This window comes from Protomyctophum bolini (genome assembly GCF_963924005.1).
Source record: "Protomyctophum bolini genome assembly, chromosome: 16".
Lineage (NCBI taxonomy): Eukaryota > Metazoa > Chordata > Actinopteri > Myctophiformes > Myctophidae > Protomyctophum > Protomyctophum bolini.
The window spans coordinates 2,391,021-2,406,865 of record NC_137877.1 but is presented as its reverse complement, the minus strand read 5'-3'; the positions used below and the strand labels follow the sequence as shown (position 1 = coordinate 2,406,865).

Sequence of the window (15,845 nt, the reverse complement as noted above, 5' to 3'; positions counted from 1 at the left end):
TGCCTACAATTTCCAGATTGAAAATACTTGAGACATCCTATTGTCCATGAATCCATTTTGGGCGGGAACCCTTTTGGTGATTTAAGCATTATGTTATGAAAAATAGCAGATCTACAAGCTCATAGCGCGGCACAGAGTGCCGTGCTACGAGCTTGTGGGTCTGCTATTTTTGAAAAATCGTGAAAATGTGGCGCAAATCTTTGAATATAATATTCCAGGATGAACGTTTTTAACTCAAATCTTCCCTGAAACAACATTTTTAGATGGGGCCGGCGGGCAATTACATATATTTTTGGGGGTCCTTGACATGAAAATGTTTGAGAATGACTGACATAGAAACATGGGGTTTATCAGAAAACTGTCAGGATTTAGAAGACATTTATAGAATCGTCCTCAGGTCTAAATGGGTTAAAAAACTATTGTATGTTTAATACTCCCAGTGGTGAAGAGAGAAGCTTTTCTATAAATGCTTGTCTTCAGTTATGTTCCTCTATTTTTGGCCAGCATGCTATTTTCAACGGACCCCAACTAGCCAACTTAGACCTGACCGATTCTAAAAAACAAAAAAAGTCTTCTAAATAGTCAGTTTTCTGAAAAAACTCTGTTTCTATGTCAGTGGTTCTCAAACTATTTCATGTCAAAGACCCCCAGAATTATATGTATTTGGCCGCCGACCCCCATCTGAAAATATGTTGTTCCAGGGACACCCCACCAGAAGCAAAGATTTGAGTTAAAAATGTTCTGAAAGAATATATACCCGTATATTACCAAATAGTAATCCGGGCTGTTATTTATTTTTGCACCATTTATTCATTCAGTAAATGAGTTAATGGGTAAAAATGGCCTGTCTTGGTTTAAAGCCCACTCACCACGACAAGGTGCAGGCCGAGAGTGGGTCCCCTCCCCTCCCCCCAAACAGGGGGAGGGGAGGGGTTGGGGGGATTGGGGGGTAGCAGAACACAGCACAGAACAGCACTGATCGACAGTAACAGTAAAAGGAGACAGGTGGTGATCATGTGTGTCGCATGTCGTTATAGGTGAACCGTACTGTACTGTACATTATGTGTCGCATGTCGTTATAGGTGAACCGTACTGTACTGTAAATTATGTGAAACCACAAGCCGACTATGGTCCTGCATGGTTCTCTAATAGGCACACTGGTGTAAGGGTGATATACCCTACAACCAGCAAACCCCTTCGTACAGTATACAATTCTTTCATGGTCCTTCGAGCACGGATCACCCTGCCATCAGAGATGGACCGGAGTCCCCCTCCCCAGCTCCACCGCCACCATCGGCGCAGCAGCGACCATGGGCCCCAGCCCTCCAGCAGCCATGGCCCTCAGCTCCCCAGCATTCACAGCATGTCAGGGCCCTCAGCTCCCCAGCAGCAGCCATGGCCCCCAGCTCCCCAGCAGCCATGGCCCCCAATCCCCCAGCTGAGGGCCATGGCTGCTGGGGGGCTGGGGCCCATGGTCGCTGCTGCGCCGATGGTGGCGGTGGAGCTGGGGAGGGGGACTCCGGTCCATCTCTGATGGCAGGGTGATCCGTGCTCGAAGGACCATGAAAGAATTGTATACTGTACGAAGGGGTTTGCTGGTTGTAGGTAGGGATGTTGAAAAAAGTTGGAAATCGACTCGATTATCGACTCATGCCTCCCGCGACTCAAAACGTATGAGTCGAAAAATCGTTTATTTATTTTTTATAATGTAAAACGTTATAAACGTTGCTGTTTCAAATGTTTTCCAAATGGGAGAGGTACGTGTTTGTCTGTGTGACACTGCTGTGCTGTGCCTGGCTGTCAGTGCCGCTCGTCACATGCAAATTAATTTTGAGCAGAGCGCTGTGGCTCTGAGTTTGAGAATAGACCCCATGGTCCAAGGGTGTGTGTGCGTGTGTGTGGTGGGGGGTGGTATCTTAGCAACACTGAATGATCTGTCCCATTGGTCGTGTGCTCGTATCATGAGCCAATGGCTGCAGCTCTGAGCTTCCCAGACCCAGGTTCACATCTCATCTATTCTACACTACACATGCCGTAAAGAGAACTGACAGCCACAGGGCTGCTACCATATTAGCAGCGGTGAGCGCTCTTCTCTTCTCGTGAAGAAAGCAGGACAGAGTTGTCAAATAAATCCCGCCGTCATTCATACTGTATTTATTCTCCGACCCGACATTAAAATACGGAACAACGTGCGTCCCGTATCAGTTCATTACGGGGCTCGTGACAGGCTGCAGACACTTGAGTTGGGACTACTAGCCGATAGCGCCGCTCCTTCAGTTTTCGTTGTTCGTTGTTACTTGTTATAATATTTTGTATTATTGGGCTTTGATCATTGATGCAAATTCTAAACATATGGATGCAGCTGCAGAAGTTGTGTTGCTTAAAGGAATGCATAGTTGCGTTCTCCTCAACTGCTGCGCAGCAACAACAAAAATATAAAAATGAGAAAAAAAAGGAAAAAAGTCGTTCGACACGTCGATTTTAGGCCTCGATTCGTCGATTGGCCACATATGAGTCGTTTGGCATCCCTAGTTGTAGGCTATATCACCCTTACACCAGTGTGCCTATTAGAGAACCATGCAGGACCATAGTCTGCTTGTGGTTTCACATATATTTATTGAGGGTGACATGGAGTGATGATGGTTGAATTACATTAACGCATCAAGGTGGACAGAATCAGGTTTCTACCTCTTCTCCCATTCAACATTTCTATACCAAATGAGACCAAATGTTTTCTCTGAGGGTTACACCTGGGCCTTTATAGGCCAGCCACAGGTGTGCCCAACTAGTAGTCAGTATAGCCCCACCCACCACTAGAGGAGGAATGAGGTGATCAGCTCCGGTTCCACCCCACTCTCAGCCGGAGAGTGGTGGGGTTTTCTACAGTTACTGTCGATCACATGATCACCACCTGTCTCCTTTTACTGTCGATCACATGATCACCAACTGTCTCCTTTTACTGTCCATCACATGATCACCACCTGTCTCCTTTTACTGTCCATCACATGATCACCACCTGTCTCCTTTTACTGTCGATCACATAATCACCACCTGTCTCCTTTTACTGTCGATCACATAATCACCACCTGTCTCCTTTTACTGTCGATCACATGATCACCACCTGTCTCCTTTTACTGTCCATCACATGATCACCACCTGTCTCCTTTTACTGTCCATCACATGATCACCACCTGTCTCCTTTTACTGTCGATCACATAATCACCACCTGTCTCCTTTTACTGTCGATCACATAATCACCACCTGTCTCCTTTTACTGTCGATCACATGATCACCACCTGTCTCCTTTTACTGTAGATCACATGATCACCAACTGTCTCCTTTTACTGTTAATGTACTATGTCCTGTACTGTACTGTACATTATGTGTCGCATGTCGTTATAGGTGAACCGTACTGTACTGTAGGTGAGCAATGTATCTATTTATAATGCAATCACAGTTGCGACCGCAATGTATCTATTTATATATAACAATATATGTCATCAACAACTCCACAGTCCACAAAACCTTTTAACTACCAGGCCCTGAGAGTTTCTGCTCCGAAGAGTCGAAAGAAGGATGGGCCAACTACAGTGGAGTTCTCCCCAGACCCTGCTGCGCTGCAAAGCATCCTCCAGAATGAGGGGGTGAAGGCTGGGGGCCCCACACCTGGCAGAGGCACTTCTATCTACACAGCACAGAGGGTACCCGTTTCCAGAAGGCGCAAAGAAACCATTGGAGGGGCGATGGAGTCTTCACAGAGAATCCCTGACAACAGGCGTGGTCCTCTGTCCAGTATACACAGGACATTTCTGTCTGCATCTCGGGTGCACCATACTATATGCTATACTGGTAGTATACATGGCTGCTGGGGGGCTGGGGCCCATGGTCGCTGCTGCGCTGATGGTGGAGGTGGCGCTGGGGAGGGGGACTCCGGTCCATCTCTGATGGCAGGGTGATCCGTGCTCGAAGGACCATGAAAGAATTGTATACTGTACGAAGGGGTTTGCTGGTTGTAGGCTATATCACCCTTACACCAGTGTGCCTATTAGAGAACCATGCAGGACCATAGTCGGCTTGTGGTTTCACATATATTTATTGAGGGTGACATGGAGTGATTATGGTTGAATTATATTAACGCATCAAGGTGGACAGAATCAGGTTTCTACCTCTTCTCCCATTCAACATTTCTATACCAAATGAGACCAAATGTTTTCTCTGAGGGTTACACCTGGGCCTTTATAGGCCAGCCACAGGTGTGCCCAACTAGTAGTCAGTATAGCCCCACCCACCACTAGAGGAGGAATGAGGTGATCATGCATGTCGTTATAGGTGAGCCGTACTGTACTGTAGGCTACTGTACATAGATCTGATACTTTCACTATTCATGTATTTTTTTATTGTAATTTAAATAATTTATGAATACTTGTGACGGGCCTAATGTACCTCAATGTACCAGCTTGAGCGGTACATTTGCATGGGGATTCCAGACAACATAGCGCGCCCACTATCGTTGACCGGGCGGGGAGACCCCCCAGGCATCTCGACCCTATCCCCGGCGTTCGGAGGTCACTCCCCTGGCGTTCCCAAGGAGCATTCCAGACATCAAGGACAGCCGGCATAATTTTCCTTAATAAATAATGCCTATAAATAAAAGAACAACTAAAAACAAGTGTTAGAAATGACTACACCTGTACGTGCCCATCGGCCTACTTGAGAACGATGCAACTAGGGAACCTAATAATACCCGTTGTCAACTTGTCATAGCACCCGTTTTAACGGGTCCCTTTTGTGCCCATACTGTATATGGAGGTCTCTACTGTATCTGTCTGTCTGTGCCTGAAGAGTGCAAACTGACTGGAAAAAGTGGACTGGTTAAGTAATCAATTGGCAGGTGTGGGGTTGCCATGGCAATCAATTGGCTGAGGCAGAGGCTGGAAATTGCACAGGTGAGGCCGGGGACTGATTGGGCCCACAGGCAGAGCCTGACCAGGTGTGCTATGACAAGTTGAAAATAGCCGATCTACAAGCTCACAACAGCTCGCAGTGCAAGGTATTACCACTGCAATGCTGTAGCTAAAGAAAAAAATACAATCTTTCTAACAGCAATGATGAATACTATTTAAAGGTATTCATAAGCAGTGTTGGAATAAATACTCTCATTTCTGACTTGAAGGACAACTTTAGTTGTTTTCAACCAAGGTTCATGTTTTAGGCTGTGATTAGAGAAAGTAAAAGATGAGTGTTAATTTGTTCATTTTAATTTGCTGCTTTCTTTCGTTTTAGCGGGGGCGGGGGCATTCGAACATGGGGCTAAATACTTTTTTTCTTTTTTACAAAATGTTAACTTCATTACTTAATTTACTATAGTCCTACTAGACCCCTGGAAATTACATCTGGCCTCAGAATATCACGGGATCAACTGAATGTGAAGGAGGATACTGGGGGGGGATGCCATACTGTGTGTCATAGGCTCAATATGTCAGTTTGTCACCTCACCCTTGACATTCAACAGATCCCGTGATCTTTTGTGGCCAGATGTAATTGTATGGGGTCTAGTAGGACTTCACTATAGTGTAGATGTAATTGTATGGGGTCTAGTAGGACTTCACTATAGTGTAGATGTAATTGTATGGGGTCTAGTAGGACTTCACTATAGTGTAGATGTAATTGTATGGGGTCTAGTAGGACTTCACTATAGTGTAGATGTAATTGTATGGGGTCTAGTAGGACTTCACTATAGTGATCTTTTGTGGCCAGATGTAATTGTATGGGGTCTAGTAGGACTTCACTATAGTGTAGATGTAATTGTATGGGGTCTAGTAGGACTTCACTATAGTGTATGGGGTCTAGTAGGACTTCACTATAGTGTAGATGTAATTGTATGGGGTCTAGTAGGACTTCACTACAGTGTAGGAAAACAAATCGCTATAACATATTTAGCCCCATGTTCGAATGGCCCCCGCCCATGTCAAAAATAGGTAAAATCGCTAAAACGAAAGAAAGCAGCAAATGAAAGAAAATGTATGCTCATCTTTTACTTTCTCTAATGACCTAAAAAACATGAACATTGGGTGAAAAAATAGTCCAGAATTGTAAATGTACAAAATATTTGGTTTTAAAAATGTACATAAAGTACCAAAAGTAGAAAGTATAGTAATTATACAGAATGTCCCATTACACGTTTTCAAATGTGAGCTTGTAGATCGGCTACTTTACATGTATACATGTATACAGGACTGAAGTGGTTAATGCATGTTTTGTAATAAATATTTAAAAATAAATCTGCAAAGTAACTATTAACAAATGTTTTCAAATAAATGTAGTGGAGGTAGAAGGATAATATTTGGATCCGAGATGTAGTTGTAGAAGTAAAAAATATTGGGGGAAAACTTTCAAGTGCAAATACCTCAAAATGTAAAGCACAACTTCAGTTTTTTTTCAACCAAGGTTCATGTTTTAGGTTGTTATTAGAGAAACTAAAAGGTTTCATTTGCAGCTTTCTTTCGTTTTAGGGATTTTAGCAGTTTTTGACAGCGGGGCGGGGGCATTCGAGCGTAGGGCTAAATATGTTTTTTTTTACAAAATGTTATGGCAATTTATTTATTTATTATTTACTATAGTCCTACTAGACCCCAATAAATCTGGCCACAAAAGATCACAGGATCTACTGAATGTGACTGACATATTGAGCCTATACACACAGTGTGGCTTCCCCCAGTAGGCTACCTTCACATTCAGTAGATCCTGTGATCTTCCGTGGCCAGATGCAATTTCCTGGGATCTAGTAGGACTATAGTAAATAATAAAAAAATAAATCACCATAAAATGTTGTACAAAAATACATATTTAGCCCACATGCTCGAATAACATTCATCTTTTACTTTCTCTGATAACCTAAAACATGAACCTTTTTGATCAAAACTAAAGTTGTCCTTTAAGGAATGACCGAAAACTGTTTTTGAGTGGTGTCACTCGCAACCTAACGCACACAAACACACACTCACGTATTAACTGTAAATATGATGATTTCGGGTGTGCCAGTACAGTACAGTACAGTACAGTACAGTACAGTACAGTACAGTACAGTACAGTACAGTACAGTACACATTAGACTAGAGACCCCCACACGGTAACCATTTCGGACACGGGGCGGCACGCGGGAACCGGGCCGGCACCCTGGGTGCGTTGCTGTAGGTCTGGAACTTTTTGCGCAGTGAACACTGTAATAACATAACTGTAACAGTGTAACATCATTGTAACAACACTCAACGGTCAGCCGGGGCCACAGGCCGGGGAGAGGCAGGGAGCCAAATCTGTACCTCTCCCCCACCGCCGTTCTGAGGAGGGTTCCAGACAAGGGTTCCAGACAAGGGCTCCAGACAAGGGCTCCAGACAAGGGTTCCAGACAAGGGTTCCAGACAAGGGCTCCAGACAAGGGCTCCAGACAAGGGTTCCAGACAAGGGCTCCAGACAAGGGTTCCAGACAAGGGTTCCAGACAAGGGTTCCAGACAAGGGCTCCAGACAAGGGTTCCAGACAAGGGCTCCAGACAAGGGTTCCAGGCATCGTTTTCCTTTAAAAATAAACAAAGAAAAAAGGATTAGACCTGAGGACAATTCTACAAATGCCTTCTAAATCCTGACAGTTTTCTGAAAAAACTCATGTTTCTATGTCAGTGGTTCTCAAACATTTTCATGTCAAGGACCCTCATCTGAAAATATGCTGTTCCAAGGACCCCCCCCCCCCCCCCCCCCAGAAGCAAAGATTTGAGTTAAAAACGTTCGCTCTGGAATAATATATTCAAAGATTTGCGCCACATTTTCCACGATTTAAAAAAAAAATAGCAGAACTACAAGCTCATAGCGCGGCACATGAGCATGTAGATCTAACATATTGCTTAACACCAAAAGGGATTCCCGCCCTCAATGTGTAAAAAAATAAATCACACCTGTGTGAAGTGAGGGGCCATTTGAGCCACGGAACCACCATTTGACGACATTTAGCCTCTCAGACCCAAAACTAAGGAATATTTTGGTGTCGTTGGATAAGATGTTATCCATCATTCCATGCTGTATTGATGTTGGTACCATTATATATATATATATATATATATATATATATATATATATATATATATATATATATACACATATATATAAATATATACTGTAGGAGATATAGCAGGCAGATGTTGATCAAAATAACAATTATTTTACATTCTCTAATTGGGTAGACTTCTTAATTAAGTAATGCAGGTGTTTAACAATAATTTAACTCTTGAGAGTGTAAAATTAAACCAAATATTTGGTTTCATTTTAAGCTCTCAAGAGTTAAAGATCTATAGAGCGTTGCAGTCCCGCTCCCTCGAGAGACCCGGAATTTCTTTTTTTTTCCTCCTCAGACTTTTCGATAAGTATTCATTTAAAGTCGTTTACGCCGTGGACAAAGCCAACTCGTCATGATTTCTGAACACTTGAGTTGGCTCTGTCCGCGGCTTAAACATCTTTAAATGAATACTTTTTGAAAAGTCTATGAGGAAAATGAACGTTATTCTTTTCCGGGTCTCTCGTCGTCATGAAAACTGCAACGCTCTATAAGGGTTCATTTGGTTACCAACTATCCATCATTTAGCTGGGGACCACCTAGCTGGAACCCTCTCAAGGACCACTGGTGGTCCCCGGACCACCGGTTGAGAACCACTGATTTAGATCATTGGAATGGAAAATACTTTATTAATCCCCCGAGGGGAAATTTAATTCATTTCATTACAAAACACACATCAACCACATTAATACACTTAGAAAATTGCTGATCTACAAGCATGCGATGTGACACATTGTTTAGTTTGTATAGATCTGCCATTTTCAGAATATCTGTATACAATTTATACATTTGAAAACGTGTGTGAAATGGGACATTCTGCATAATTGCGACCGTAGATTACTATGAAAACCGGCAAAACCCGTGGCGTGACCCATCGGTCACTCCACCATATACGGGCATCAGTCCGTCACGCCTTCGTGACACAAGCGAGAACAGAGCGACACGGAGGCTGCCGTGACACTCCATATATGGACATTGCATTGGGACTGGATTACCAAGAAGCCCTGAGAATTAAAGCTGCTAGAAGCAATATTTCTCAACATTTTAAGGACATTTTTTTTAATTGATTTCTTTGGTATTCAGACAGCCAGATATGAGTAAAACTCTCAAAAAATAATGTTACGTCTCTGTGACACATCTATGTGTCATCTGTGTGTGTGTGTGTGTGTGTGTGTGTGTGTGTGTGTGTGTGTGTGTGTGTGTGTGCGTGTGTGTGCGTGCGCATGTGCACGTGCTTGTGTGCAATCCCAATCTCAATGTTGCACATTAAGCTACATCAACTGTGGACCCAGGGGGACGATTTGTATGAAATGTATACAAATAGCAGATCTACAAGCTCACAACATCCAAGCAGCCAAGCTCTCTCTCTCTCTCTCTCTCTCTCTCTCACACACACACACACACACACACACACACTAAAGTAACCAAAAAAATAGCCTCTGAGATTAATATCACATCACACAAAAAACAACAATACTTCTATAACTCAGTGGTTCCCAAAGTGGGGCCCGGGGACCCCCAGGGGTCCTCGAGGGAGTTCCAGGGGGTCCCCAGCTAAATGATAGTTTAATTGGAACCAAATGGACCTGTAACTCTGAGAGAGTAGAATGGAACCAAATGGACCCTAATAACAGATCCATTTATACTCAGAATTAAATAAACGTTGATTTTACAATAATATAAATTGGGGGTTCCAGAGATAGAAATGCCATTAAATGGGGGTCCGTATAACTAATGCATGTCAAACTGGGGGTCGTTGAAATTAAACGGGTTGAGAATCACTGCTAGAGCCGTAAAAACCTTCTCTTATGGGGGGGTCTCTGGCGTATGTTTTCAAACGTCCACCAGCGGTCCTTGAGGGTGCATGGTTCCAGGGCAGGTGGTCCGCATGCAGATATGAGTTTAACCAAATGGACCCGTCAACAGTAAAAAATAATAATATTGTTTAATACCTGCATTAGGCCAATTCATTTACCACAAGTCTAGATAGCATTTTGATCAACGTTTGCCTGCTAATATCTCTCCTAATGGTAGACCCGCCTACTAGCCCCTCTCGGAACCCTCCGAAAGCTTTTATGATCGGACCTAAAGTGTCAGAAACTTTACTACATTTGGGTTCTGCTTGTGGGGCTAACCCGCCTACCGACATCAACACGGCATGGGAGTATGTGGACAATTCGACAAACTCTTATCCGACAACAAAATATTCTAAAGTTATAGTTGTGGGTCCGAGAGGCTAAATGTCATCAGATGGTGGTTCCGTGGCTCAAATGCTGAACACATAAACAATGGTCCCGATGTGTAAAAGGTTTTAAAGCACTGATCTTAAAGCTAACGGCTAACAACAAACACTCACCTGTTGTTGAGGAGCTATCGGCTGGATGATATAACGGCCTAACTTCTGTTTGATCAGCTTCTTCTTTGTAGAACTTATTGGTGTTTCTTCCTTTTAGTTTTTCCACCAGCTGGTAAAAAAACACCGTCGACTCTCATTAACTCCATGTTCATGTCAATGAAAGTGACATTCCGACGTGTTTAATATTAAAACAAACAAACAAACACTATAGCAGCGTGCTTGTTTGGGCGTGTGTGTCAGTGACTGTGTGGTGGTGGTCGTGCGCGCGTGTGACCAGGAGGTGGCGCGCACGATCTGACGACTTAAAATACATGCACGTGCGTTATTATGGATCCCACCGCAGCTCAAGACAAACCCCCCCCCCCCCCCCCCCCCCCCCCACACACACACACACACACACACCCCCACGCTCAGAACCCCTACTGCAAAGACGCGCGCACGCGCACGCACACACTGACGTTATCTGGTTGCATTGAAGGCCTATACATGACTTAACTTTTAACGTTTGATATTGTTTATAATTATTTTAACATGTTATTGATGATATGTATCTATAAGCATACATTTATGAATTCAAATTGAACAAACAATATATATATTTTTAAATATAGTTTTATAAACTTTATTACAGGCTCGTGGCCCACAAGGTATAAGACAGTATAGTACATCACATATACGAGAATACAAAAGAAATAAAAAATAATAATACAGTACATTTACCCTGAAGCCCCACAGGTTACTACTGTAGGCGAGGCACTCATGCCTGCAGCGTCCTCTGGTGGTAGAAGTGTACCTTACAGAACTACGGCCTGGGTCTGTCGTCTGTCCAATGAGTCCATTCAGTGTCCTCTGATGGTAGAAGTGTACCTTACAGAACTACGGCCTGGGTCTGTCGTCTATCCAATGAGTCCATTCAGTGTCCTCTGATGGTAGAAGTGTACCTTACAGAACTACGGCCTGGGTCTGTCGTCTATCCAATGAGTCCATTCAGTGTCCTCTGGTGGTAGAAGTGTACCTTACAGAACTACGGCCCGGGTCTGTCATCTGTCCAATGAGTCCATTCAGTGTCGAAAAAAAATCTATTACGGGGTCCCTGTCATATATTTTAAAAAATCTATTACGGGGGTCCCTGTCATATATATTTAATAATATCATATATATAATATTCTATTGCGGGGGTCCCCGTCATATATATAATATTCTATTACGGGGGTCTCTGTCATATATAAAATATTCTATTAGGTTGTTTTTAGTTCAGTGTTTGTTTTAAAGACGCCATTAGTACTAACGCCACTAACCCTAACCCTTGACAACGAAGGGAAAATGTACGTCATCTTGTCCCTAAACACAAACATTAAATGCCATTAACAATAAAGAGAATGTAATGTTTGTTTTACATCACCTATATAATAATCAACATGAGTTTTGATTACTTTAATATATTAGCGCCCCTCACTTCACACGGGTGTGATTAAGTTCTTATACGGACCGTAAGAAATAAGTTCTTACGTAACCGTAACACAGACCGATGCCTAATCAAAGCCTCGGAGCACCAGCTGCGCCCGCTTGATTTACTGCCGTTTCCAGCATGACAGCCACGACGTAAACACACACGCAATGTTCATTTACAGCTGAACAATGTTTATGTTTATTATAATTAAACATTGCTCTGAAAAGTGTTGTTGAAAACCTTTGAGCGAGAAGCTGGAGTTTAAAGTGTAACAACGCATGGTATGATGGTTACACATGGAAGTCATCTGGAAGTAGAACATCTTTCATTAACCTATTTTGTTGTTTTAAGCGTTATGTTATACTTTAGCTATTGAAAAATAGCAGATCTATACAAGCTCATAGCGCGGCACCGCTATGAGCTTGTAGATCTGCTATCTTTTTTTTAAGCGTGAAAATGTTTGAATATATATTATTACAGAGTGAACATTTTAACTAAAATCTTTGCTTCTGAGGGGTCCCTGGAACAACATATTTTCAGAGGGGGGGTTGGTGGCATTATTACATATTATTTTGGGGTCCTTGACATGAAATATTGAGCACACAGAAACTTAAGGTTTTTCAGAAAACTGTCAGGATTTTGAAGACATTTTTTAAATTTCGACGTCAGGCCAAAATGGGTTAGGAAAAAGAAAAATCACACCCGTGTGAAGTGAGGGGCGCTCTTATCATTCATCATACATCACTTTCCGTGTTCAACCAATCAAATCATCCGGAATGTCATTCCGGCCAATCGCAATGTTGTGTCCTCACCGTTTCCGTCTTCAATCTTCCTGCCCTCACTTTTAGCTTCAATGTTTGCGTTCTGCTCATAGGAGGGTCACACTCACCCTGAACAGCTGTTCATAGGAGGGTCACACTCAGCTGCTCATAGGAGGGTCACACTCACCCTGAACAGCTGCTCATAGGAGGGTCACACTCACCCTGAACAGCTGCTCATAGGAGGGTCACACTCACCCTGAACAGCTGCTCATAGGAGGGTCACACTCACCCTGAACAGCTGCTCATAGGAGGGTCACACTCACCCTGAACAGCTGTTCATAGGAGGGTCACACTCACCCTGAACAGCTGTTCATAGGAGGGTCACACTCACCCTGAACAGCTGTTCATAGGAGGGTCACACTCACCCTGAACAGCTGTTCATAGGAGGGTCACCCTCACCCTGAACAGCTGTTCATAGGCGGGTCACACTCACCCTGAACAGCTGTTCATAGGAGGGTCACACTCACCCTGAACAGCTGTTCATAGGAGGGTCACACTCACCCTGAACAGCTGTTCATATGAGGGTCACACTCACCCTGAAAAGCTGCTGATAGGAGGGTCACACTCACCCTGAACAGCTGTTCAGAGGAGGGTCACACTCACCCTGAACAGCTGCTGATAGGAGGGTCACACTCACCCTGAAAAGCTGCTGATAGGAGGGTCACACTCACCCTGAAAAGCTGCTCATAGGAGGGACTAGCGCCCCTCAAAGAAGGGTCATAGGAGGGTCAAAGAAGGCGTTCAACAGCATGAAATGTAAATATGTTTTTAATCAACACATCTCAAATATAACAACAAATATATAGTTATATAAGATAACAGCATTGTGACAACAGTGTTGTTTTGGGCACATTTCTATTTTAGTTTTAGTCAGTCTTTGGAATAAAACATTTGGCGGGCCTTGATGCGGTCGTAATGACAGTTTTTACACAAAATAGCCGCTCTACAAGCTCACGCTGCGACACACTGGACAGCTTCTCAAAGTCTTTGTCTCTCAGGGAACGACTCAGGTGGAGAGAAGTGGATTGGGTGGATGTTTATGGGAGGTGCCGTGCCCCGTCGCGGTCCATTTGGTTCCATTTGAACCATCTGGACCCAATGCACACACACTGTGTGTGTGTGTGTGTGTGTGTGTGTGTCCGTCTGTCCTCACAGCCTGTCTGTCTGTCCTCACAGCCTGTCTGTCTGTCCTCAAAGCCTGTCTGTCTGTCCTCACAGCCTGTCTGTCTGTCTGTCTGTCCTCACAGCCTGTCTGTCTGTCCTCACAGCCTGTCTGTCTGTCCTCACAGCCTGTCTGTCTGTCTGTCCTCACAGCCTGTCTGTCTGTCTGTCCTCTGTCTGTCCTCACAGCCTGTCTGTCTGTCCTCACAGCCTGTCTGTCTTCACAGCCTGTCTGTCTGTCCTCACAGCCTGTCTGTCTTCACAGCCTGTCTGTCTGTCCTCACAGCCTGTCTGTCCTCACAGCCTGTCTGTCTGTCCTCACAGCCTGTCTGTCTGTCCTCACAGCCTGTCTGTCCTCACACAGAGACACAGAGGAGTCAGGGCCCAACCCAAACCCAGCATAGAGCGGTTCAGTGAACGTGTTCTGGACGGTGTACAGGTGAGTCAGAGTGTCCTCTAACACTCTGTAGAAGGACAGAGTCCCAGCGGGACGGTCCAGATATACGGCTACTCTGTTGGAGCCAGAGGGACGGATAGGAAGGACAGTCTCCTTACTATTGTGTATGACATAGTAAGGCTGTATTACACCACGCTGACCATCAGCACAGAGCAGACTCCAGGAATGTTCATTCCATCCAAGCCGACAGTCCCGACCGGCTCCTTTCCTACCGATGTCTCCGTCAGTCACTCCTATCCCAACCCGTCCACTGAACTGTACCTCACTGTAGCAGCGTTCATCTAGACTCTCTGAACTCAGGACCTGAGGCTGTCTATCAAACCTGTCAGGATGGTCAGGATATGAATGACGCTGATCATCCTGACGGGTCACCTTCCTGTTGTTCTCAGACAGAGAGAGGAGACAGTTTGCTGTGTTTGTGTCCAGAGTGAGACGCTGGAAATCTGATGAGAAAACAACACAGTACACATTAAATACATGCTTCACTGAATGATACGTGCACGGAGCACGACACCACACACACACACACACACACACACACAAGGTATCAGATGTACAAGCTCAAAGCGCGGCACGCAGTGATGCGCTGTGAGCTTGTAGATCTGCTATTTTTAAATAGCCAACGTATAAAATATGGATAAAGTGTTTAACCCATTTTTGGGCGGGAACCCCTTTTGGTGTTAGCATTATGTTATGCTTTAGCCATTGAAAAATAGCAGATCTACAAGCTCATAGCGCGCCACTCGGTGGCGCGCTATGAGCTTGTAGATCTGCTATTTTTGAAAAATCGAAGAACGACCCACGACCCACGGACCCCCTGGAACCCCCCACGGACCCCTGGAACCCTCCACGGACGCCTGGAACCGTCCACAGACCCCCTGGAACCCTCCAAGGACCACTGGAACCCTCCACAGACCCCCTGGAACCGTCCACAGACCCCCTGGAACCCTCCACAGACCCCTGGAACCCCCCACGGACCCCTGGAACCCTCCACAGACCCCTGGAACCCTCCACAGACCCCCTGGAACCCTCCACAGACCCCTGGAACCCTCCACGGACCCCTGGAACCCTCCACAGACCCCCTGGAACCGTCCACAGACCCCTGGAACCCTCCACGGACCCCCTGGAACCCTCCACGGACCCCCTGGAACCCTCCACGGACCCCTGGAACCCTCCACAGACCCCTGGAACCCTCCACAGACCCCCTGGAACCCTCCACAGACCCCCTGGAACCCTCCACAGACCCCTGGAACCCTCCACGGACCCCCTGGAACCCCCCACAGACCCCCTGGAACCCTCCACAGACCCCCTGGAACCCTCCACGGACCCCTGGAACCCTCCACGGACCCCTGGAACCCTCCACAGACCCCCTGGAACCGTCCACAGACCCCCTGGAACCCTCCACGGACCCCCTGGAACCCCCCACGGACCACCTGGAACCGTCCACAGACCCCCTGGAACCCTCCACGGACCCCCTGGAACCCTCCACAGACCCCTG

The 15,845-nt window shown here is 45.2% G+C and overlaps 1 protein-coding gene across 2 annotated transcripts in view; it reads right to left on the bottom strand.

Annotated features, from left to right (window-relative positions):
• Positions 1–13,481: 13,481 nt before the first annotated feature.
• Positions 13,482–15,845, bottom strand: part of LOC308330255 (uncharacterized protein) — a 38,332-nt gene continuing 35,968 nt past the window's right edge. For both annotated transcript variants that reach the window (XM_080785070.1, XM_080785071.1), the window contains one exon: positions 13,482–14,790. In XM_080785070.1, coding sequence (XP_080641196.1) covers positions 14,171–14,790 — 620 coding nt within the window. In that variant the 3' untranslated portion in view covers positions 13,482–14,170. The remainder of the gene's footprint in view (positions 14,791–15,845) is intronic.